Source organism: Plectropomus leopardus, chromosome 6 (genome assembly GCF_026936395.1).
Source record: "Plectropomus leopardus strain MGB_pleo_1.0 chromosome 6, ASM2693639v1, whole genome shotgun sequence".
NCBI classification, from domain to species: Eukaryota; Metazoa; Chordata; class Actinopteri; order Perciformes; family Serranidae; genus Plectropomus; species Plectropomus leopardus.
Window position 1 is genome coordinate 981,751 of NC_142181.1, and position 25,468 is coordinate 1,007,218.

Genomic DNA, 25,468 nt, shown 5'->3' on the forward strand with positions numbered 1-25,468 from the left:
AATTTTTTCTGATTTTTGACATTTTTGGTGTTTTCTTTGAAAATGTTTTGGAATTTTCTTATTTTTTATTCTTTAAACTTTTAAACTTTGGGTGATTGTTAAAACTTTTGTTGATTTTCTTTTTCTTTAATTTTTTTTTGCAATTTTCTTTTCAGATTTTTGGTGGGTTTTTTCTTTAATTTTTTGGGGTGATTTAAATGTAATTTGACGCTGTTTTATGCACTCTGCCACCTTATTTATACTCAAAGCACAAAAACCACATGAATCACTTTATTTTTTACCGTCAGTAGGAAAATGTTTGGGGGGCCTCCTGGCGGCCTGTCAGGGGCCAGATTTGCTGGCCCTTTAAAAATAAATCATCTTTTAAATTTGATTTATTTCAGTGATTCAAACAGATTTTTTTTATTTTGACTGTGTGGTGTTTTTTTTTCATTTATTTACTTTTTCTCACCTCTCATCATCATCATCATCATCATCATGTCACCTTAAAAACTCCTCCGGCGGTGACGTCACGTGAGCTGCAGCAACACGGCGCGAGCAGAGAGAGAGAGAGAGAGAGAGAGAGAGCAGCGCGCGGACACGGCACAGGTGAAACGCACGAGCCTCGACGTCCGCAGGAGGAGAAAAAAAACAGCGAAGAAGAAGGAGGAAACCCCGCTAAGAGGATTTCAGAGACGCGGTTCGGTTCCGCTGCTCCCCTCCTTCTTTCTCCTCCTTTCTCCTCCTTTCTCCTCTTCCTCCTCCTCTCTCTCGCCGGTATCGATCAGAAGATTACCGATCAGATTTTCTGTCGACGCTCGTGGACTGATTGAGGGTTTGGGGAGTGGGCGCGTGGAGCTGTGACGAGGCAGAGGAGCAGCAGGAGCAGCAGGAGCCGCAGGAGCAGCAGGAGCAGCAGGAGCAGCAGGAGCAGCAGGAGCAGCGGGACATGGAGGGCAAAGAGAAGGCACCGGCAGGTAGGACCGGCGGGGTGGAGACGGGGACCGGAGGGTGGAGGGAGTGATGCATGTTGGGTAGACTGCGGTATCCTGAATGCAGCTGCACTGGAGCTTTAGGTGTGGTTATTATGGGATGGGGTGCTGCGTGCGCGCGCGCGCGCGCGCGTGTGTGTGTGTGTTTTAACCAAACGGCTGAGAGAAGCCTGATGCAGCAAAACACAGAGAGACAGACAGGTGAGCTGAGGGACAGACAGGTGGTGAGACAGGAGGACAGCGTGTTGCAGGCAGGGCGAGGCAGGGAGACAGACAGGAGACAAGAGGGGGACAGGCAAAGAGAGACAGGAGGGTGGAGACAGACAGGAAAGTTGACAAGTCAAAGATCTTGAAGACAGACATGAGTTCAGAGAGACAGGTGGTGAGACAGAGAGAAAGACAGGATGTTGCAGGCAGACAGGTGGGAGTGAAAAGACACAGAACAAGATGTTTGAGACTGACAAAAGACGTGGACGGGGGTGGAAGACAGGCTAGAGAGACAGTGAAGAGACAGACAGGTGGAAAAATGGACATTAGACCTGGACAGACTTAGACTGGGGACAAATGACAGAGAGATAGAAAGAAAAGTTGACAAGTGGTCAAAAGAAGTAGAGACAGACATGCTCAGAGAGACAGGTGGTGAGATGGACAGAGAGACAGGGTGAGGCAGGCAGACAGGGGGGAGTGTAAATGCACAAAACAATATGTTTGGAGCAGACAAAAGACATGGACGTGAGGACAGATAACACAACAGAGACAGTCGAGAGGGTAAAGAGACAGTAGAAAAACAGACATGATACTGGGACTGAGAGACAGACAGGAAAGTTGACAAGTGGTCAGAGATCTTAAAGACAAACGTGAGCTCAGAAAGACAGGTCGTGAGACAGACAGAAAGACAAGCAGACAGCTGGGAGCGTAAACAGACAAGACTGAGACTAGCCAAAGATGTGGACGGGGGTAGAAGACAGTGAAGAGGGTAAAGAGACAGACAGGTGGAAAAATGGATATGAGACTTGGACAAGCTTGGACTGGGGACAAATAACAGGACAGAGAGACCAACAGGAAATTTGAAAAGTGGTCAAAAGACTTAGAGACAGGCATGAGCTCAGAGAGACAGGTGATGAGACAGACAGAAAGACAGGATCTTGCAGGCAGACAGGTGGAAGTGTAAACAGACAGAACAAGACAAAAGATGTGGACGGGGGTAGAGGACAGACTAGAGAGACAGTGAAGAGGGTAAAGAGACAGACAAGTGGAAAAATGGATATGAGACTTTGACAGACTTGAATTGGGGACAAATCAGAGGACAGAGACAGACAGGAGAGTTGACAAAAGGACCTAGAGACAGACAGGAGAGTTGACAAAAGGACCTAGAGACAGACATGCTCCTAAAGACAGGTGTAAAGACAGACAGAAGACAGACAGGATGTTGCAGGCAGACTGTTGGTAGTTGGTTGCGTCAAGACACAAAACGAGAAGTTGAGACAGACAAAAAAATATGGACGGGGGACAGATAACAGGACAGAGAGACAATTGAGAGGGTAAGGAGACAGACAGGTGGAAAAAATGGATGCAAGACTTTGACAGATTTGTACTGAGGACAAAAAAACAGGACAGAGACAGACAGTGAGGAAGTCAGAGTTGGATATCTCAGGGGTTGGGGGGAACTGATGTGACACCTGGACATAGGGGAGGGGACAGATGACAGGACAAAGAGAGACCGACAGGAAAGTTGACAAGCAGTTTAGAGACCTGAGAGACAAACATGGTGAGACAGACAAGATGATACAGGAAGGTGGGTGCGTAAAGACACAAAACAAGACGTTGAGACTGACAAAAGACATGGACGTGGGACCGATAATGGGACAGAGAGACAGACAGTGAGGCAGTCAGAGAGACAGCCAATAGAGTAAAGAGACAGACAGGTGGAAAAATTGACATGAGACTTGGACGGACTTGGACTGGGGACAGAAAACAAGACAGAGACAGTACAGAGACAATAAGGTGTAAAAACAGACATGGACAGAGGGGTGGAAACAGACAGTAGGACAGAGAGACAGACAGGAAAGTTGACAAGTGGATTTAGATCAAAGATCATAGAGACAGGCGTCAGAAAGACAGGTGGTGAGACGGACAGGTAAACAGACAAAACAAGACAGTGAGACTGAAAAAAGACATGGATGTGGGACTGATAACAGGACAGAGAGACAGACATGGACGAAGTCAGAGAGACAGTGGGGAGGGTAAGGAGACAGACAAGAAAGCTGACAAGCAGTCGAAGATCTCAGAGACAGATGTAGTGAGACGGACAGAAAGACAGGTTGGAGCGTAAATGGCCAAAATGAGACAGTGAGTGAGAAAAGACAAGGACAGGGGGACAGATAGTAGGAAAGAAGACAAACAAGTAGCTGGAAAAACTGACACAAGGAGGACATGTAACTTTAAGTCTCAGTAAAATGTAAACGTGAACGAACAATTTTTGTCTCCAATTGTAAACATGTTTATTTCTGCTGTAAAGTTTGGAGAGTGATTATTGGTTAAGTGTGGTGCAGTGCATTGTGGGAGTTGTAGGTTTTCTATGTCTCAAGCAAAATCCCCCTTTTTCTCTGTTTTCTCTGCTAATGCTGCACCAATTTCAAAAGTAAGTGTGTCTCTCTGCTGCAGAGACGGAGCAGTTTATGGACAGGCTGTCTCTCCAGCAGTGAAATACTTCTTTTAAAGGGACATTTTGACAATTTTCAAACAGCTTTGTATCAAATCAATGCAGATAAATATATAGAGATTGTTGTACAAACATAAAAACAGGAGAGAAAAACAGTCAAACCAGTTTTCTTTTCTTTTATTTTGTGTAGCGCCAAATCACAACAGAAGTCTGTTATGTCATTTATCGAATTAACGTTTCAGTCTCTACTGCGTCACTGTCAATTCTCTCAATACAAGACGTCACTTTTATTGGTACCAATTTATTTTCAAATGTATTAACTTTAATTGTCCTTGTTGCCTAAAACAATTTTTTTTGTTCCTTATTCATCAAATAATTTACTGAAAAGCTCTGATCAGACTCTCTTCATGGCTCCCCTTGTTTTCAAGGAAGTTGGTAAAATCTCACTCCTTCTGATCAGAATAAGTTACCGTTAAAAATCTGCTCTTTGTCATTATTTGATTTAAAAATATTGCTCATGTTTCCAGTAATGCCAGCATTGTCTAATTCCTCCATGTTTAGATTGAATCTTATTCTTCTACTGTGTTAAGTCGGGGGTTGCATCTCCTTTTTTTCCTTTTCATATTTAATTCTGGATCTTGTTGGTTAGTGAGCTTGTTGTTTTTTAGTTTGTCACCTGTCTAGTGTTGTCTTGTAACTGGCCTGTTTTGTAATATTGTGTAATGTATGTTTTGGGTCCCCCTCAAAAACGAGGTGATACACCTCAGGGGTTTATCCTGGTACGATAAATGTTATAGATAACTGCTCAGCGTAGTGCTGTTATGTAGCATAAAGTAACAAAGAAAGAAGAAACCTGAGATTGATCAGTCAGGTGATAGTACTGAACCGTGTGGCTGTGAGCTGACAAGGTTATCATCATGTTGTAGGTCAAAACCCACAAACAGGATGCGCACTGTCTGTGGTGCACAGCCTGCACCACTGTGTGTGTTTTACTGAACAAATGAAGCAGCTGGTTAGAGAGTGAATACTGAAAATGCACAGAAATAGTTACTCTTTTGTTTTTCCGGCATGCATAAATACAGACCGCGTGCCAGCTGTTTGCGCATTTGTATACTAGAGTGCGGCTTGGACCACGCACTCCTGTCTGAACCAAAGTCACAGAAACCAAGAGATTAATTTTACTATTTTATACCACTGACAAAAACAAGTAGGCCTATAATGAAAACAAATCGCACATGTTGCTGATTATATAGCTGATGGATAAATGGCAGCAGGATGACAGCGCAGTGACAGAAAGGATAAACGCTCATATGTTCAGCACAGTGACGGACGAGACAGACAGTCAAATGTTCAGCGAAGTGACAGACGAGACAGACAGTCAAATGTTCAGACTCCTACAGAAGTCTTTATTTTAGTCTCAGTTTTAGTCTGACTTTAAAAGGAATTTGCATTGCTCTGTCTCTGTTGAAGCTGCTCTCTGCTGCTTTCATTGTTATCAAGGGTGAATGTAGTGATTTTGGGGGCCTGGTGCCCCAGCTTAACTGCCTTGCTTTGATTTCACCTTATGTGTAACTGGAAATGATGGTGAGCTGCTGGCGGCTGAAGAAGAAGTTATGCTGTTCTGACTTTTGGAAATAATTACTTCAACTGCTCTGAAGCTACAGGAAATCTTCTTACCCGCTGTCAGTTTGATAGTGAGCTCCATACAGCTGTTTGCAGATGTAGTGCTTAAATTTGTCTGTCTGTAGTAGTAAGTTCTTAGCCTTAATCCTGCAACTGAGTGCACTGCCATGCACGTCAATTTTAAGCCCCCCCGATAGCAGAAGCATTGACCAATCATGTGATGCAGTGAACGACTTTGACTTCAATCCAGCTGAGTGTTAAACATCTGAGCGGCGTTTCATTATGGCGGATTAAACAACTGATGCTCTTTGAGAGAGCCAATCAGACCTAAGCTTCTCCTCACAGCGCCAAAGAGTCTGTATGAACAAACAGTCAAATATTCAGCGATGCAAAGTGTATATATCTACAGACTGCTTGGTTTTAGTTTCAGGTTCAGTCAGACTCCGTGTCTCATCCGGCCGCTCGCGCTGAGCTCTCATTATTATTACCAGGGACAGATGTAATGTTTTGAGGGACCGGGGCCACAAGCACATGAGCTTATTTTCAGCCTTTCTCTAACTGGGAATGTCAGCAGGCTGTTGGCAGCTATAGGAGAAGTAGAAGAGTACTACTCAAAACGTTTTTTTCCCCCCAATCGTTAATCAATCAGAATTTAGGTAAAATGATCAATCTTCTTTCAGCCTTTTTTTGGCATCATGTCTCCAGTCTTCTTTATCTGTCAGAGTCTTTGCACACACCACTAAACCTGCCCTTATATGGTGTTTAGGGGGCGTTACCTGTGCCGACAGGTGACTGATAATCAGTGGGATTCATTACTGAGATCACCTGCTCAGAGCAGATTTGGATGGTTCAGAGCATTTTTCTCTCTTAGCAGAAAATTAAGAGAAAAATGAGAAATTTAGGAGAAAGTTGCTGCATGAGGTGACTCAGTGTTTCTGTAAATAACGAGCAGATTGGACTTTATATTTCAGCTTCCTGTCGCTCTGCGGCCTCTCAGGGCTGACGGAGAAACATCTGTGAGCTTTTTATTCTTTTCATTCTGAAGAGCAGAGTGAGTCAGCTCAGCAGCGCCGTGTGCAGCCGCCTCAGCCGGGAGGGAATTAAAGGAGCAGTCCAACATTTACTGAAACACTTTCATACGGCTGTCTGTCTGCGTGTGTGTGAAGCAGAGACTTTTATTGTGGTGGGTACAGGTTAACATGTCTGGTTGTAGTTCTCATTTTTTCCTAATCGTGTTTTTCGTGTGTGTGTGTGTGTGGGGGGGGTTAACACATATGTGATTCTAAGTTTATTTAAAATCAACTTATTGACATTTTTTACAGCTGTCCAGCTGCAATTTCTATTACGTTTTTAACAACATGTTAATGTTAATAATGTGTTTTATTCACACACAAATTAAATAGCTGCATGTCAGTAATCTTCAGTTTTAGTCTCAGTTGGCAGATCAACTGGTGTGTATTTGACAAGAGGCGTGTGTGTGTGTGTGTGTTTGTGTGTGTATGTGTGTGCGCGTGCGTACAGGTGAAACAAGGTCAGGTACAGTTTCAGAGTGTGTGTGTTTGTTTACAGTCAGATCAGCGTGTCGTATTGATTTTGGGATCAGATCCACACGATTCAGGACTGTAGTGACCTAAGAAACCTGAGACACACGCACATACGCACACACACACACACACACACACACACACACACAGACACACACACACTCTCAGTGTCCCAGAGGAGGTGTGTATTTCTTGTCAATTACTGTTTGTATTTCTGCTGATCAGCTGAGAAACATCAAACACTGTGTACCTGTGTGTGTGTGCGTGTGTGTGTGTGTGTGTGTGTGTGTGTGTGTGTGTGTGCGTGTGCGTGTGCGTGTGTGTGTGTGTTGACTTGTTTAAGTTGAGGAGTTTCAGTCTGTAGGTCCGATAATGAGGTCTGCAGCAGTTCAGGTTCAGGTTGTTTTGTGGGTTAAAGCTTCAGACTCTGTTTACTATTATTATTTATTAATTATTGCAGTGCAGAAAACTGTATTTATAATAACAATGATATTATTTTATAGTTTATTGTTTCTTAAATTATTTTACAAAACTGCTGCACTTTTGACTCTGATAGAGCAGCAGAGAGACTCTACTCTGTGTTTGACTGTGATAGAGTGACAGAGACTGCTCTGTTTGAGGCTCTGCTGCGTGTTTGCCTTTGATAGAGCGGCAGAGAGGCTCTGCTCTGTGTTTGACTCTGATAGAGTGGCAGAGAGGCTCTGCTCTGTGTTTGACTCTGATAGAGCGGCAGAGAGGCTCTGCTCTGTGTTTGACTCTGATAGAGCGGCAGAGAGGCTCTGCTCTGTGTTTGACTCTGATAGAGCGGCAGAGAGGCTCTGCTCTGTGTTTGACTCTGATAGAGCGGCAAAGAGACTCTGCTCTGTGTTTGACTGTGATAGAGTGGCAGAGAGGCTCTGCTCTGTGTTTGACTCTGATAGAGCGGCAGAGAGGCTCTGCTCTGTGTTTGACTCTGATAGAGCGGCAAAGAGACTCTGCTCTGTGTTTGACTGTGATAGAGTGGCAGAGAGACTCTGCTCTGTTTGAGGCTCTGCTGCGTGTTTGACTGTGATAGAGCGGCAGAGAGGCTCTGCTCTGTGTTTGAGGCTCTGCTCTGTGTTTGACTGTGATAGAGTGGCAGAGAGACTCTGCTCTGTTTGAGGCTCTGCTGCGTGTTTGACTGTGATAGAGCGGCAGAGAGGCTCTGCTCTGTGTTTGACTGTGATAGAGCGGCAGAGAGACTCTGCTCTGTTTGAGGCTCTGCTGCGTGTTTGACTGTGATAGAGCGGCAGAGAGACTCTGCTCTGTTTGAGGCTCTGCTGCGTGTTTGACTGTGATAGAGCGGCAGAGAGGCTCTGCTGCGTGTTTGACTGTGATAGAGCGGCAGAGAGGCTCTGCTCTGTTTGAGGCTCTGCTCTGTGTTTGAGCAGCCTTTCTCCTCACTGACAGGATTAACTGGGACTCTGCTGCTCAGCAGTTTGCTGCTCTCCTCTGAGACGTCTGGCTCCGTGTGCTGCCGTTACCCTGCTCCTACCGAAACACGCATGATGTCATCCGCTGTTTGATGATGTCACCTGATATTAATCGATCACAGATTGATACACTGATGTGTGGAAGATGAGTCATTTTTCCTCTGTGCGGTTTAATTAAAGCCTGAATAATCAGAGCTGCTGGGAATGATGGAGAGAAACCAGAGGAACCAGTGAGGAGAACAAAAGGTCATAAAACAGGGAGGGGCACACACACACACACACACACACACACACACACACACACACACACACACACACACACATTTAACAGCCTGTTTGTGCTGAGCTCAGCATCTCCTGCTGTTTCTGTTTGTCTCCCACACAGAGGAGTGTGTGTGTGTGTGTGTGTGCGTGCTGTATATACCGTTTATCCGTAACATTTATCCTACACAGACCGAGTCCTGATGGAAACGTCTGTTTTTTAAAGCTGATGATGTCACCAGATGATGTCATACAGTGATTTTGTGAGTATTTTTTGCAGCGGACTAAAGAGTAATCAGATTACACACACACACACACGCTTCATCAGATAAAATGACTTCACAGTCTGAAAATGATAAATATGATAAACATAATAATTAACCCTTTGTACTGTGTGATGTCTTTGAGTATCTTCAAATGCTTCATATCCCTAAAATCTGCATGAGCTGAGCCAAAAGGTTACAGAAGTCTTTAAACTAAAATAATCCTTAAAAGTATTGTAATTGTTTATTTAAAAAACAACAAAAATACAACTTTTTTTATCCGATTTTATAAATAAAAAAACATTTTGATTCAAAAGATTTCCAAGTGTACAAACTAAAAATTAAATATTTCAAACACGCCATCAGATGTTTGAACTCTGTTCATTATTTACTTTTTTAGACACTTTGAACTCAAAGTCAATTTACCAAAATAATTGATACATTTTTCAAAAATTGTATCATTTAAAAAATAGGAAAAATTAATTTTTTTCATCAGATTTTACCAAATAAAAAAAAAATGTTCCAAAAGATTTCTAAATGTAGAAACATAAACTAAATACTTCTTAAAACACAGGTAATTTGAGTATATTTAAATGCTTCATATCCCTAAAAATGTGACAACATAAGCTAAAAGTTTATGGAAGTCAATAAACCACAACAACTGATAAATATATTTAAACTGTGTCATTCAAAAATAAGATGAAATACAAAAATCAGACGGGGATTAAGTGATTTTGCAGCTTTAGAGAGACTTTTATACGACTAAATAACTCGCTGGCAACAGGGACGTCTGTGTCTTTGGGACAGCTGGACGTCCAGTGTTGTTCGGCTCTGAGGCTCCTGTCTCCTGACTGGATGTGTGTATGTGCAGATTTTTGGTGTGTATGTGGAGGTTTTGGGTGTGTATGTGTTAGGATGTGTATGTGCGCATTTTTAGTGTCTATGTGCAAGTTTTGGCTTTGTATGTGTATGTTTTGGATGTCTATGTGGACATTTTCTGTGAGTTTGTGCAGATTTTTAGTGTGTATGTGCAGATTTTTGGTGTATATGTGAAGGTTTTTGTGTATGTGTGCAGGTTTTTGGTGTATGTGTGCAGGTTTTTAGTGTATATGTGCAGGTTTTTGTGTATATGTGCAGGTTTTTAGTGTATATGTGAAAGTTTTTGTGTATGTGTACAGGTTTTTGGTGTATATGTGCAGGTTTTTGTGTATGTGTGCAGGTTTTCAGTGTATATGTGCAATTTCTTGGTGTATATGTACAGGTTTTTGGTGTATATGTGCAGGTTTTTGGTGTATATGTGCAGATTTTTGTGTATGTGTGCAGGTTTTTAGTGTATATGTACAGGTTTTTGGTGTATATGTACAGGTTTTTGGTGTATATGTGCAGGTTCTTGGTGTATATGTACAGGTTTTTGGTGTATATGTGCAGGTTTTAGGTGTATATGTGCAGGTTTTAGGTGTATATGTGCAGGTTTTTGGTGTATATGTACAGGTTTTTGGTGTATATGTGCAGGTTTTTGTGTATGTGTGCAGGTTTTTAGTGTATATGTGAAAGTTTTTGTGTATGTGTACAGGTTTTTGGTGTATATGTACAGGTTTTTGGTGTATATGTGCAGGTTTTTGGTGTATATGTACAGGTTTTTGGTGTATATGTGCAGGTTTTGTGTATGTGTGCAGGTTTTTGGTGTATATGTGCAGGTTTTTGTGTATGTGTGCAGGTTTTCAGTGTATATGTGTAGATTCTTGGTGTATATGTACAGGTTTTTGGTGTATGTGTACAGGTATTTGGTGTATGTGTGCGGGTTTTAAGTGTATATGTGCAGGTTTTTTGTGTTTGTGTACACCTTGGATGTGTATGTGGACATTTTTGGTGTGTATGTTTAGGTTTTGTATGTATGTTTAAGGCATTAGAAGTGTTTCTGCCCTGCGCGGCCTCATGTAGAGACAGCAGCCCGGTTTCCTCCTCACTGTTCAGGATGTTTGTGTTGAAGCAGCTGATGTTTGTGTTTCTCATATTTAATATATAGACGATGCGTGTGATGCGCGTCCTGCTCTCACTGAGTGCCAGCACGGAACAATCAATGCTAAAGCTTTAGCACGTGGCTAATGGACGCAGTGATGGATCATCATCATCATCATCATTCCCGTAATGCTCCGACCGGACAGGCTGCAAAAACGCTTGTGTTCCTTTAAGAGCATCGCCATGGAGACAGTGTGAGAGAGAGGGCGAGCGAGCATAACCATAAAGTGTAGAGAGAGAGAGAGAGAGAGAGTCAGCAGACCTCTCAATTATTTATGAGGCTCTTCTGCAAATGGTCTCTGCAACACACACACACACACACACACACACACACACACACACACACACAACTGCATTACATTAGACTGTTCATCAAGAGTGTGTGTGTGTGTGTGTGTGTGTGTGTGTGTGTGTGTGTGTGTGTGTGCAGCAGATGAACAGGATGGATGTCTGAGTGCTGCAGCGCTGCATTAAAACTCCCATCAGCCTCGGCGTCACTTCCATCCACACACACACACACACACACACACACACACACAAAACACACTAAAAACACATTTCCTACACTATACCCCGTCAAGGCAAAAGTCCTGACCTGAACATTTTGGTGTTTATTTCTTTCTATTTCACTGTCACCTCTGAACCTGCTTGTTCCTACTGAAGATCTTTAACCCTTTAGTGACCGTTTGTCTCATTTTAGTCTCTTGTCTTCTTCCTGTTGTGATAACTGTGTGTGTGTTGATGCATGTGTCCTAAATGTAGTCCAGATTGTGTATCTGAGTGTAATCAGTGAATTTGCAGCTCATCTCCTACAATAAGTCTAAAATACACTGTGGAAACTAAATAGTTACATTCAGACTGTTCAGGTCCAAAAATGCTCCATTGAAACCCATTCAAACTGACATTTTTGATCCCACAGCCATCAGAGCAGAAAAACAGGACTTGTATTATTTCTGGGTGTCATTCTGGGCTTTTGACTCTGAATTTGTCATTTTGACTATTTTCCATCTGATGAGGTCATTTTGACCATATTTGGCAGATGGAGGAAATACATGCTATTTCCACTAGGTGACCTGTCACAGTCAATGTAGCTGCTGATCACTGACATATCCCAGACTGTCAGCAGCTACACTCACACACTGACATATCCCAGACTGTCAGCAGCTACACTCACACACTGACATATCCCAGACTGTCAGCAGCTACACTCACACACTGACATATCCCAGACTGTCAGCAGCTACACTCACACACTGACATATCCCAGACTGTCAGCAGCTACACTCACACACTGACATATCCCAGACTGTCAGCAGCTACACTCACACACTGACATATCCCAGACTGTCGGCAGCTACACTCGCACACTGACATATCCCAGACTGTCAGCAGCTACACTCACACACTGACATATCCCAGACTGTCAGCAGCTACACTCACACACTGACATATCCCAGACTGTCAGCAGCTACGATAACAACAAAACATAGTGGCATTATGACAAAAACCTGGCATTTAAAGGGTTAAAATTCTGAAAATTAATGAATATTTGATATTTATTGGGACTGATGTTGGTTTATAATTTAACAAAATGAAAGTAGAAAACAATATTAATGTCTAAAATTTTTCAAAGCTTGATTTTTCAAAGCGCGTTTTGTGCGCAGAGCAATAACCTACAAATATGTGTAATATTAAAGTGCCAAAAGGGTTAAAAACACAAATCTGTGGCTATAGCAGTTGTTTCCTCAGACTGCTGCTCGTTTGTATTGAGCTAATTCTCAGCATATTATGCAAATGTTTGATTGCTTTCCAGATTAAATGCAGTCCAATAAAAACCTGCAGTTATTCTTAGTGTTTTCCTCCTAAAACAGTAAAATATGCAGAGGAGTTTTGAGTGTTTTTGCGTCCCTGCGTCGTGTCTGCAGGCGTTCAGGGCAGAAGTGACGCGCTGCGATCATGAAAGTGACCCGACCGAACATCATCATCATTTTTCTCTCTCGACTTTTTTGGCAGCCGGACAGAGAAAATGTTAGAGAGTGAATCAGCGAGAGGACACGTCCCCGCATCCCCGGTGGACAATAAAAACCTCTCATGATCTCAAAAGTGCGGCTGAGGTGGAGCCTTCGCACCGATCTGTTGAATGTGTTGTTTCAGTGAGGGTCACGTGAAGGACGAATCAGAATCAGAAAGACTTTATTGATCCAGGCGGGAAACTGTGGTTCGATCCAGCCGCACAGAGAATTATAGCAGAAAGAAAAAAGAACCAGCACAAAGTCTGTAACAATATACCATATACCAAATATTCAAGCTCAAAACAGCAATACTAAAACAATTAGTACTATGTCAGTATTTAAAAATGTATTTATAATGTGTGTTACACACTATAGTGTTATAGTGTGTAAAGTGTGAAAAATATAAAATACAGTTGAAATGAAATATATGTAGATATTTAAAATATAAATATGTACGATGTGCTGAGTGTGTAAAGTGTAAAATCTGCTGCTAAAATTCACTGTTGAAATCTAATAATGTATGTTCATGTTTGTCTGTTTATGGTTTTTTAGATATTCAATCAAAGTTTAGATGTTGTTTTTGTACGTCTCTCTGTGGACGAGGACGCAGCTGAAAGGAGACAACATTGAGTGTGTCTGTGTGTGTGTGTGTGTGTGTGTGTGAGGCTAATGAGAACTTGTGTGTTATTTTTGGGGTTGGCCATCTTTGTCTGATGTCAACTTTATATTTTTTATATAAAGTTTATAAAGTTTTATATTTTATATTTTTTGAGTCATTAAATGCAACACAAACAGGACCTCATGCTGAGTGCATGTTCTCATGTATTTTAGAGAGTGTGTGTGTGTGTGTGTGTGTGTATGTGTCGGTCACAGTGATCCTGTAAAAAATGCATCTGTGTGGTCACGTGAAGAATCTGACAGATGCAGATGAAGAGCAGCAGAGGTGCAGGATGGATGCAGTTACCATGGTAACCGTCGAATGGTGGGCAGTATCGTGATAATTATCACAACGTGACGTTATTGTTCTAACTTCACCTCATGAGCGTCTGACGCGCCTCAGTGTTGTTTCCCGCAGGCCGGTCGCTGCAAACAATAACAAACACGTGTGGCAGTGGTTGCTATGGCAACATGCAGACATGGAAACCTGCATATCGATATGTTTTCTCGTTGGTGGATGTCTGAGTGAGTTTGGTTTGATTGTTGGTCATCAGCTTGTTATTGAAATCCTTTGTGGTGTTTTGTGACGTGACGAGTTTTCAGCAAACTTCACATTTTTTATCTCGTGTGTTTGTGTCCCTGTTTTTAACATTCTGTGTCCCCTCTCTGAAGTCGGATGTTTTTGTGGACAGAACTCGTCGTATCGCGTCGTATTGTTTTCCTCAGCAGCAGTTTGTGACTTGCAGGGTGGATGATTGATCATTTGCCGTCACTCTCACTTTGTCCCCAAACATAACGTGATGCAGGTTCATCCTGTCAGATTAGGAAATGATGGAGTCATAAAATCCTGCCGCGACTTTGACGACAGACGACACGTTGGTCCCTCAACAATCATCGCTGCTCCTCTTTCACGGTGTGCGTGATGTCATCAGATTATTCTTGTCCTATTTTCATGATTAGAAATCTCTTAAAATCCTAGAAATGTCCCAAAACACAAAAAAATTCTAAAATCCTAGAAGTCTCCTAAAAATACCTTAAAATCTTAGAAGCGTCCTAAAACCCTAGAAATGTCTCAAAATCCTAGAAAGGTCTTAAAAATCCTAAAAATGTCCTAAAATCCTGGAATGTGTGTGGGGAGGATCAGGAGGAAACGAGGCTGTTAAAATCATTCAAATATAAAATGCAAGATTTTAACAATAAAACAGATAAAACATGTTGTCCCGCATTTCTAAAAAGCTTTTTTATTTATTTATGTTTTTAAAAGATCCTTAGAGTTTTTCCTTATCAATAATTTAAATGAGATTATGGATAAATAATAAAAAATAAAATCAAGTTTCTCATGATAGAAATAGTCCATGAGCACATACAGAGACTCTGCTGCACTGTGTGTCCTCATTATTGGACAGTTCACTGTGAGTGATGATAATAATAATAATAATAATAATAATAATAGATATATATAAACCATCAGGAGAGGAAACACAACAGTTGAACAGACAGCTGATCAGACGTGCTGTCGACAGAATCGGGGAAGGCGTCTCATTTCTCTGAAAACACACGTGTCCTGGTTTCCTTCGGTCTCCAGCGAGACGTGAGCAGAAGACACAAGTTAAAGGGAACATGGCCGCAGTTTGGAGCGAATTGGGATGCACCCCCTGTCCTTCAGTGCTGCTCAGTCACACCCTGACGCCTCCTCCGCTGCTGCGCTCTGCCCCCTGCTGCTCGAGCAGAGAACTCACTGCAGCAGCCTCAGTCTGCAGCGCACACACACACACACACACACACACACACACACACACACACAGCAGTCTGTGTGTGTGTGTGTGTGTGTGTGTGTGTGAGAGAGAGAGAGAGAGAAAGTGTGTGCAGGTGCCGCTCACCTGTGTGCCGAGCTCTCAGATACACGAGAAGATGCAAATAAATCAGCTCACACGAGATGTTTAACCCTTTGAAATCTGGAGCAACATCACTTTCCTTGTGCTGCAGTCTTTCACGCCTTTTACGCCTTTCACAATATTAAAATCTTTGAAAGGTGAGCAAAATGGTTTAATTTCTTTCAAAAAAAGAGAGAAAAGGATATTTGCAACTTGGCAAGAAATGTCCCCAAAAATGAAAAAGAAATCAGTAAAAGGTGACAACAAATGACCCGAAAATTAGCTTTAAAATCAACAGAAAATGATTAAATAACTTATATACATATGTTTAAAATTAGGCTACTAAGAATTTTTTAAATTATGATTATTGTTTTTTTTTTTTTATTTTAATGTTGTGTTTTTGTTCTTTTATTTTTATTTATGGATTCATTTAAGAATAAGGAGCTTTTATTTTCATTGTACAGAATAAAGTGAGATGAGATTTGCTTCTCCTCTGTGCCTTAAAATAAAGAATAACAAATACAGAAATATAAAAATAAACACAACGTCAACCAGATACAGAGAATGGACTTTTAAACAAAACCGTTTTATTTATTTATTTACTTATTTATTTATTTATCTATCCTTTCAGCCCTTTATTCACCATTCAGTGCATATACATATAACCCAGTGCAAAGTCAACAAATCAGTTATATTAGATATTGGATAAAAGTTAAAAAGTAACGACAATAATGAACATTAAGATACTTTAAAAAGATAATAAAAAAAGATAGGAAAATCAGGAAAAACAAAACAAAGAAAATGAAAACAAACAACAATACTGTAATAATAATGGTATATAACAACAACAACAATAACAACAATAATAATAATAAAATAAATGCAACAATTCATACAAAGTGCAGCAACAGCAGCAATGTGAACTGCTTTCCTGTTTTTTAAATTTCAGGTATTTCTCATCACTTTTTTATTATTTTCTTGCTAATTTTTTTGAGCCTCTGTTTTCTTCTTTCCATGTTTTTGAAAGAAACTGCTCAGTTTTCAAAGGGTTAAACTCTGAAACAGAGTAATGGACGTCAGGATGAACAGCAGCAGAAATGTGCATCGGTGCAATCATTTCCATATCGATTTAAAATCTCTGTGCTGAACGCAGCATAATTTAACTCAGTGTAACCTCCGTTAGCTGTTAGCTGTTAGCTGTTAGCTGCGGCTCAGCTGCAACACGTTTAGAGATTAAGAGGCTCGCTGTTTTTTTTTCCACAAAAACAGACATCGAAAATTGATATTTGATGTTTCAGCTGACCTGATCCCACCTTTGACCACAGTTTGTCACAGACGTGAAGAAATACAAATTCATCCGTTTTGATCAACCTTTCCTGTTTCAGCTTTAAAATAAAAGCCCTCTGACGACATCTCTGTAGACAGAATCCCTTCGGTTTTTGACGTGAGGCTTTTAACTGAAATATTCGCAGGACCGTATTGTTGACGATGCAGTAGCTGCACAGCTTCATAAACAAGCGGAGTATGTGCGTGTAATTGTGAAAATGCAGTAGTGAGAGCAGCTGGCAGCTCTGCAGCGGCGCCGCAGCTACAATGCTGTCAGTGAACGGGAGCAGAGGGATCTGCATCCTCGACTCCCAGTTCTGCATCAGTGAACCACCACAGAAACCTGATTTTGATTTTGTAACATGAACACTGAAGCTGTTTTTTGTCACTAAATGCAGAAATATGTTGAAACGACCTTCAGTAACCTTAACCTCCTCCTAACTTTGCCGACGTGTACGTCACCAGACGTGGCGGCACTTGTAATCATCATGTAATCAGTTCTGGCCCTCACAGGAAAACGTCTTACAGGTCAGGCTGCAGGGACGAGGGTGTGTGGTGATAAATATAGTCCTGTTGACACTCTCAGAATAACTCGACTCCTCTTACTGCCGGGTCACATTCAGCCTCAGACCTGGACCCAGAGCACCACTGCACACCGGACCTGACACCACACCAGAGTCCATAAAAGTTGATAGAAAATCAAATTTATTCTGAATCACTGATGATCCAACACAAAGATCTATGAGGGAAACCTGTTTTCACCTTTAGCAACTGTTTGTGTCATTTAGTCCTCCTTCCTGTTGTGATAACTGTGTGTGTGTTGATGCATGTGTCCTAAATGTAGTCCAGATTGTGTATCTGAGTGTAATCAGTGAATTTGCAGCTCAGCTCCTACAATAAGTCTAAAATACACTGTGGAAACTAAATAGTTACATTCAGACTGTTCAGGTCCAAAAATGCTCCATTGAAACCCATTCAAACTGACATTTTTGATCCCACAGCCATCAGAGCAGAAAAACAGGACTTGTATTATTTCTGGGTGTCATTCTGGGCTTTTGGCTCTGAATTTGTCATTTTGACTATTTTCCACCTGATGAGGTCATTTTGACCATATTTGGCATATGGAGGAAATACATGCTATTTCCACTAGGTGACCTGTCACAGTCAATGTAGCTGCTGATCACTGACATATCCCAGACTGTCAGCAGCTACACTCACACACTGACATATCCCAGACTGTCAGCAGCTACACTCACACACTGACATATCCCAGACTGTCAGCAGCTACACTCACACACTGACATATCCCAGACTGTCAGCAGCTACACTCACACACTGACATATCCCAGACTGTCAGCAGCTACACTCACACACTGAGGAGGAGGACACTGGACGTTATAATTTTTTTTTAATCTAAAAACTTAAATCTTAAAACTTAAAAACTTATCTAAAAGACGCCATCATGACAAAAACCTAGCATTTAAAGGATTAAAATTCCTAAAATTAATGAATATTTGGACGACAGACAAGAGTTTCTTTACACTTCAGTCATCCTCACAGCGCTCCCACTGTCCCTCAGTGTGGGACAGCAGCCGAGACGTGTGTCGTCACGAGGAGGTGTGAGCTGCTGAGATGTGTGCAGCAGAGACAGACAGAGACAGACAGAGACAGACAGACAGAGAGACAGACAGACAGAGAAGACAGACAGAGACAGACAGAGACAGACAGACAGACAGGCAGACAGAGAGAGAGACAGACAGAGACAGAGAGAGACAGACAGAGACAGACAGAGACTGACAGACAGAGACAGAGAGAGACAGACCATAATAAGTCCTGTGAGTGAGTTAAAAGGTGTCCACTCATTGATCGGCGTCCTGACTGATTAACTGACTGATTAACTGACTGATTAACTGACTGCCTGCAGACTCAGTCTCCTCCTCTGTGAGTCTCTGTGAGACCTCGGCGTGTGTCTGTGTGAGTCGGCGTGAGTCGCTGTGAGTCGGCGGTCTGCGTGCGATGACCAGGTACTGCAGCCTGCTCCGTCGCCTGATGTCGGCTGACAGGAAGGCGGAGGAGACGGACGAGGACGAGGACAGCGCTCTCAGAGAGAGCAGCCAGCAGGGTGAGAGCACGCCCACACTCAGCTCTATTTACTGTAGTAGAAGAAGAGTGTTGTTGTTGTGGTCAGGAGTCAGCGGCGTGACGGTGAACTTCTCAGGTGGACGCTTCTGGTGTTTTCGAGTGCAGAAAGACGCAAAGACAGATAAATAACGTGTCTCACGCATTTGTCGGCTGGATTTATTGAGTTTTCTTTTCTGCAGCATTATGTTTGCTTCTGCTCGTGTTTCTTTGTCATTTCTGAGTTTGATTCAGCAGCATGTAGGTATGACAGTACTAATACTGCACAGAGTGAATACATGTACACGTCTCTGTACGTGTGTTCAGGGTCAGCTGTACTTTCAGGGTTTGTTTCTGTTTGTACTGAGAACAACACGCAAATAAGACTGAAAAACATGCAAATACACACAAACAGTCTCACTGTGTGTGTGTGTGTGTGTGTGTGAGAGAGAGAGAGAGACAAAAGTGATGTATAAAGTTATATACAGACCATGTATTGTTATAATGAGATGAGTAGACGAAAGACTCAATTTAGGTGTACATTTAAACATATATATATATATTTGATATTTTCAAAAGTGAGACTTTTTACACAAATTTGCATTTTTCAATTATTAGTTTAAGTTTAAGTTATTTTTTTTTACAAAAATGCCCTTCTGATAGATAGATAGATAGATAGATAGATATACTTTATTGATCTCAAAACTGAGAAACTGGGGTGTAGCAGCGCCATGCAGTAAGAACAGAGAATAAAGAGCACACATTATTAATAGAATATAAAGGAATATGCTTAAAAAAAACTAAGAGACTGTGCATATATACATATATACATGTGTAAAGTGCAGAACAGTATCTGAATAAATAAAAATAAAGTCAGCAGTTTATATATTATTATTATTATTATTATTATTATTATTATTATTATTATTATTATATCATATTTATAGTCTCTCTATCTAAATATATGTTTAAAGTTATAGATACGCTCAGGCACATGCAGATCATATAAATGAATATACAGACTATATCAAGTATATACAGAATATTTCAGGTACAAAGTAGATATATTTGTCATTTTTTAAACACAGTTTAAAGAATGGAATTCAAATTTGTCCCTAATTTATAATACTTGTATAAATATAAATACAGACTGTATAGAGGGAAATCTAGACTATATAAAGGTGCATACAGGTTTATACTGATAACTAATAAACATGTTCTGCAGAGATGAATAAATATAGGTACACAGAGTACACAGTTTTACTTCCACAGTTGTCCATTTTAAGGCGTGTACACTGCGGTTGTGTGAGATATTAATATTAGTGAATATAAATATCAGCGTTAACGTCTGTGATCAGCTCTCAGTGTCTCACACCTTCAACCAGCCGACACCTCACTTCACAAATATCTCTTTACACACACACACACACACACACACACACACACCTCTGGTTTTATTGTAAGTTTATAAGGAAACAGGAAGTTGTGTTTTTGATGTGCTCCACTTTAATTGTTTTGCAGCGAGTTTGCAGGAAAAAAACTCAGCGAGAGCAACATTTTTAGCTGCGTAACCTGTGACAGAAACAGAACACACCTCTAAAATTACCTCCAGCGCCGTGTGTGTGTGTGTGTGTGTGTGTGTGTGTGTGTGTGTGTGTGTGTGTGTGTGTGTGTGTTTGACCTTGACAGTGATGTCTCAGTTATATTTACAGCGTTGTGTATTTCTGTCTGAGCAGCTGTGTGTTTCCTCGGCTCTCTCAGCTCCTCGTGTGTGTTTTTGCAGCGTTTCTTCACTTTACCTGAACTCAGGAGAGAAAAGCTTCATCCATAAATCAGCTGCTGTTTTTTAGACGGAAAAACATAAAAATATCAGCTCCTACAGACAGTTTCGATTCATGGACTGACACTTCAGTCCTTCCTGACTAACAGACGTGCACGTTCACACTGACAGCAGACATCAGACATCCTCATAACCATCAGCAACACCAGCACGGTCACATTCATCACAGCCAGTGGAGAAAATGTGAAGCTAATTAACCCTTTTCATTCTTCATCTTTTGAAAACTTTGGCTGCATTCCTGCATAAACACGCTCTGCCAAAGGTGAGGTCATGCAGCAGGAAGTCTAGGACATAAAACAACACATCATCTGCATACAGTGAGATTAAAAAATAAATTAATAAAAAAAAAACGTGTCACAGGAAAACTGGGCTTTGCTGGCTGTCACGAGAGGGCTAAATTATGTTACAAGTTACAGACCAAAAAAACAAACGTTCACGTCAGCATCCGTAACTTCATATCGAGAATAAAGGTATTTTCTAAGAGCTACAATTTTCTTTCAAAACTAAAAATAAAATAAAATAAAATAAAAAAGAATAAAATCCATCATTAATACAAAAACACTGCTTACCTAAATAACCTCAAAATAACATCATAATCAAAAATAAAATAAAATAAATTAAAATAAATCTATTTATCATGGCGGATCAAACAGCTGATGGTGCGACAGCAGCGCAGTGAGACAGACAGACAGAGCGCAGCTTCTCCTCACAGCACCAAAGTGTCTGAAACAGACACATCTGCAGAGGTGAAAGTGACTTCTTTAGACTCTACAGACGACTTTGTGTTAGTTTCAGCTTTAATCAGACTTTGGATGAATTATTTAGAAACAGCAGGACGCATCGCTCCGTGTCTCATCCAGCTGTTGGCAGCTATAGGAGAAGTAGGCCGACTCAAACGTTTTAATTCCTGAGTAAAATGATTAACAGCACAGAAGTTTGACAGAAGCTGAAGTCAGAGTCCTGCAGTCAGGAGAGGTTGGCCTATTATCAGCACAATGTGCTTCAATTTACCTGAAGTTTGTTTCAGATGGAGCTTTTCATTTTTATATAATGCTGGAAAGTTTAATCAATAATAATAAATCATATGTTTATTACACTCCAACACACCATGGTCACATGACACTGTGTCAGTGAACTATGAGGACAAAAAAACCCACAAAAAAGCAAAATAATCGATCTTTAATCGTAATCAAAGTAAAATGTTCAGTTAATGTTGATATTGATTTTAGGTTTGAGGCTCGGACCTTTGCTGGGAGGACATTTTAGTACCTGGACCTCTGTGAGTTTTAGTAGAATAGGTCCTCCAGCTGGTGATGCTGTTCTACAGTATATTTGTCATGTTCAATGTCTGACAGAAAATAAATATTTAACCTAAATGAACCTGATGATATCTTCATATCTCACTGAGGAGTCAAAGGGACCTTTAAGCTCCACAGAAATATTGATTATATATATACTGTGATAAATATCGAAACTGACTGATATGAAAAAAATATCATAAGACTTTTTTCAAAATCACCCAGCCCTTTACGCTCATTGTAATCTCATTCGACACTTTCCAATTTTACTCCACTTCTGAGGGAAATATTATACTTTGTAATCCACTACTTTTATTAGATAACTACTTTACAAATTAAGATTTTTGCTCACAAACCAAAATTATGAAACCATAAAAGTGCAGCTGAAACAATTAGTGATTAATTAGAAAATTAACTAGCAAATATTTCTTTAATTATGTAAGTCATTTTTCATGCAAAAAAAGCATCCTGGTTCCAGCTTCTCATATAAACCATATGTGTGAGGAAATGCTGCTTTTTATTTTAACAACTTCAATCATTTTGATTTATTACATTTATTTAAACCTTTTTGCATGTGTACTTTTACTTTTAATACTTAAATGCATCTTCCTGAAATCACATTTACTTTCAGGTTATTTAACAGAACGTCAGTTTTTTTTTCTTCTTTCAGCTTTTTTTGGCTTTCATTTTTTTGGCTTTCGGCACTAAACCTGCCCTTATATGGTGTTTCGGGGGCGTTACCTGTGCTGACAGGTGACTGATGGTCAGTGGGATTCATCGCTGAGCTCACCTGCTCAGAGCGTTTGGTTCACCTGGAGTCAACTTCTCTGATATTTTCTCTGAACAGAAATTTAAGGGACGAGCTCAGGGAAACGTGAGGGACTGTTGCTGCGGGACAGGAGACTCGCCGTTTGTCTCTCTGTGATTCGGTGGCTTTGTGTCTCTGTGATCGAATGTCCTCCGTGACGGAGACTCGGCTCGGTGTCCAGGTGTTTTGTGGAGGACGGATGGAGCAGGTCGGTTTGGACAGACTCGTCCTGCTGTTGTTGTGGACAGACGTGTCTCTGTGTCTCCCCCCGGTGGTCACAGACAGCTACTGAATGTGGGAGTGAATGTGCAGAAATCTGACTTCATAAATAACATCTGAAAAACATCACATTATTCTAACATATCAGTTTATTATCATGCTGCCTTTTTTCTGCTTATATTCTCCATCATGGGCTGCAGGGAGTACTCACATCCTTTACTGTGGTAATACTACACTGAAAGTACTGCATTAATGTTCTAGTAAAAGTCTGTGCATAGAATCACTTAAATGCAGTAAAAATATTTAAAGTAACTGTCAGCGATCATGTAAAAACAGTTTTTTTGATGTAGCTGGTAGAGCTCATTCAATTATTTTCATTTTGATAATAATAATCATTATTATTGTTATTATATTCAATTTTATTATTTATCCCAAAGGGCAGTTTGTGTTAAAAAGCATAAAAAAGCTCAATACAGAACATAAAACATAATAATAGTAAATGACAATAATCAGAATAATAATAATCTTTATTTGTATAGCACCTTTAATACTTAAACTGCAGCTCAAAAGAGTAGATAAATAAATAAATTAAGAAAAATGTGTAGAAAAATATATAAAATTAAATAAACAAAAACAAAAAAAATAAGATTATTATACAGCACATGGATACCTTAACTCTGGAAAAAGCTGCAGACAGGCCAGCGGGGAGAACAAACAAATCTAAAAGAAGATAACAATAATATGCGATAAAAATAGATAAAAGGTGTAAATAATTAAAAGCAAGAGTGTAGAAATCGTACTTGAGCTGCTTCTTAAAAATACAGATTTCTGATTAATCTACTGACATGAAGTCTAAAATTTAAATTCCCAAAACATGAAATTGGTGTTAAATGTTGATGTTTATTGAGATAACTCGACACTATCAGGATTAAAGATGTTGAGTTTCTGCACGCGTTATATTTCTGAAAAAACAAAGCTTACTTTTATTAATAATATTATTTTCTGCTGAAGTTATTATCTCATGAGTTTAATATAAAAAAATCCCACCTGTGAGTTATTCCATTAAATATAAAAATGTTAATATCAGTCAGGACATTTAACCTCATTATTGGGTTTTATTACTTTTTAATCAGGTTAAAAGCAAATTTTAAAGATTTCAGGAAATTCTGACATTACGGCGAACTACAGGCTGGACGATTCTCTGGTTAAATATCACACACACACACGCACACACACACAGTGTGTGTGTGTGTGTGTGTGTGTGTGTGTGTGTGTGTTAAATGTTTGATGATGAATCATTAATTCAGGAGATTCTGCTGCTGTAAAATTGATGATTGTGGAAAACGACGAGCAGTTTTCTGACAGACTTTAAAGCTCCACATGATTATTTTAGGATTATTAAAGGTCGCTTTGACGAGTCTTGGGTGTGTGTGGACGAAACGCTGTGAGACAAAACGTCCTCCACTCACGTCACAAAAAAAGAACAGTGAAAGGAGGTTTATTTTTTTAGCATTTATTTTGTGCATTTTGTGTATTTTTTAAGAATGTAAATTTAAATGTAAGATTTCTTTTTTTAAACACGATTCATTGAAGAATTTCTGTATTTAATTGTGATTAATCAGATTTAATCAGTTTTCTGCTCCATTATTTCACAGCAGTAGTATTTTTCAGAAGTAGTACTTACAGTAGTATTTTTCTGTAGTAGTATTTTTCAGCAATAGAGGTAGTAAAAGCAGTAGTTTGCTCAGCAGTAGTATTTATCAGTAGTAGTACCTGCAGTAGTTTTTCTCAGCAGTCCTACCTGCAGTAGTATTTATCAGCAGTAGCAGTAGTACCTGCAGTAGTATTTATCAGCAGTAGCAGTAGTACCTGCAGTCGTGTTTCTGAGCAGTACTATTTGTCAGCTGCAGTCCTGTGTTTGGCCAGCAGAGGACGCTATGTCTCCAGTCTTCAGACTGCTGGCTCAGTCTCTCAGTGTCCTCAGTGTCCTCAGTGTCTCAGTGTCCTCAGTGTCTCAGTGTCCTCAGTGTCCTCAGTGTCCTCAGTGTCTCAGTGTCCTCAGTGTCTCAGTGTCCTCAGTACTCAGTCTCTCAGTGTCCTCAGTACTCAGTCTCTCAGTGTCCTCGGTCTTTCAGTGTCCTCAGTCTCTCAGTGTCTCAGTGTCCTCAGTGTCCTCAGTGTCCTCAGTCTCTCAGTGTCCTCAGTGTCCTCAGTGTCTCAGTGTCCTCAGTGTCTCAGTGTCCTCAGTACTCAGTCTCTCAGTGTCCTCGGTCTTTCAGTGTCCTCAGTCTCTCAGTGTACTCAGTGTCCTCAGTGTCCTCAGTACTCAGTCTCTCAGTGTCCTTGGTCTTTCAGTGTCCTCAGTCTCTCAGTGTACTCAGTGTCCTCAGTGTCCTCAGTGTCTCAGTGTCCTCAGTCTCTCAGTGTACTCAGTGTCCTCAGTGTCCTCAGTGTCTCAGTGTCCTCAGTCTCTCAGTGTACTCAGTCTCTCAGTGTCTCAGTGTCCTCAGTGTCTCAGTGTC

General features: G+C 40.6%; 1 protein-coding gene across 2 annotated transcripts in view; it reads left to right on the forward strand.

The window, feature by feature from the left end:
- The first annotated feature begins 552 nt into the window (after positions 1-552).
- Positions 553-25,468, forward strand: part of LOC121942835 (fibroblast growth factor 12-like) — a 63,639-nt gene continuing 38,723 nt past the window's right edge. The window contains exon 1 of one of the 2 annotated variants that reach the window (XM_088078440.1): positions 553-956. In XM_088078440.1, the coding sequence (XP_087934566.1) occupies positions 929-956 (28 nt within the window). In that variant the 5' untranslated portion in view covers positions 553-928. Of the gene's footprint in view, positions 957-18,273; positions 18,786-25,468 lie in introns of those variants that run through there. The other variant, XM_088078439.1, reaches the window with a different exon arrangement.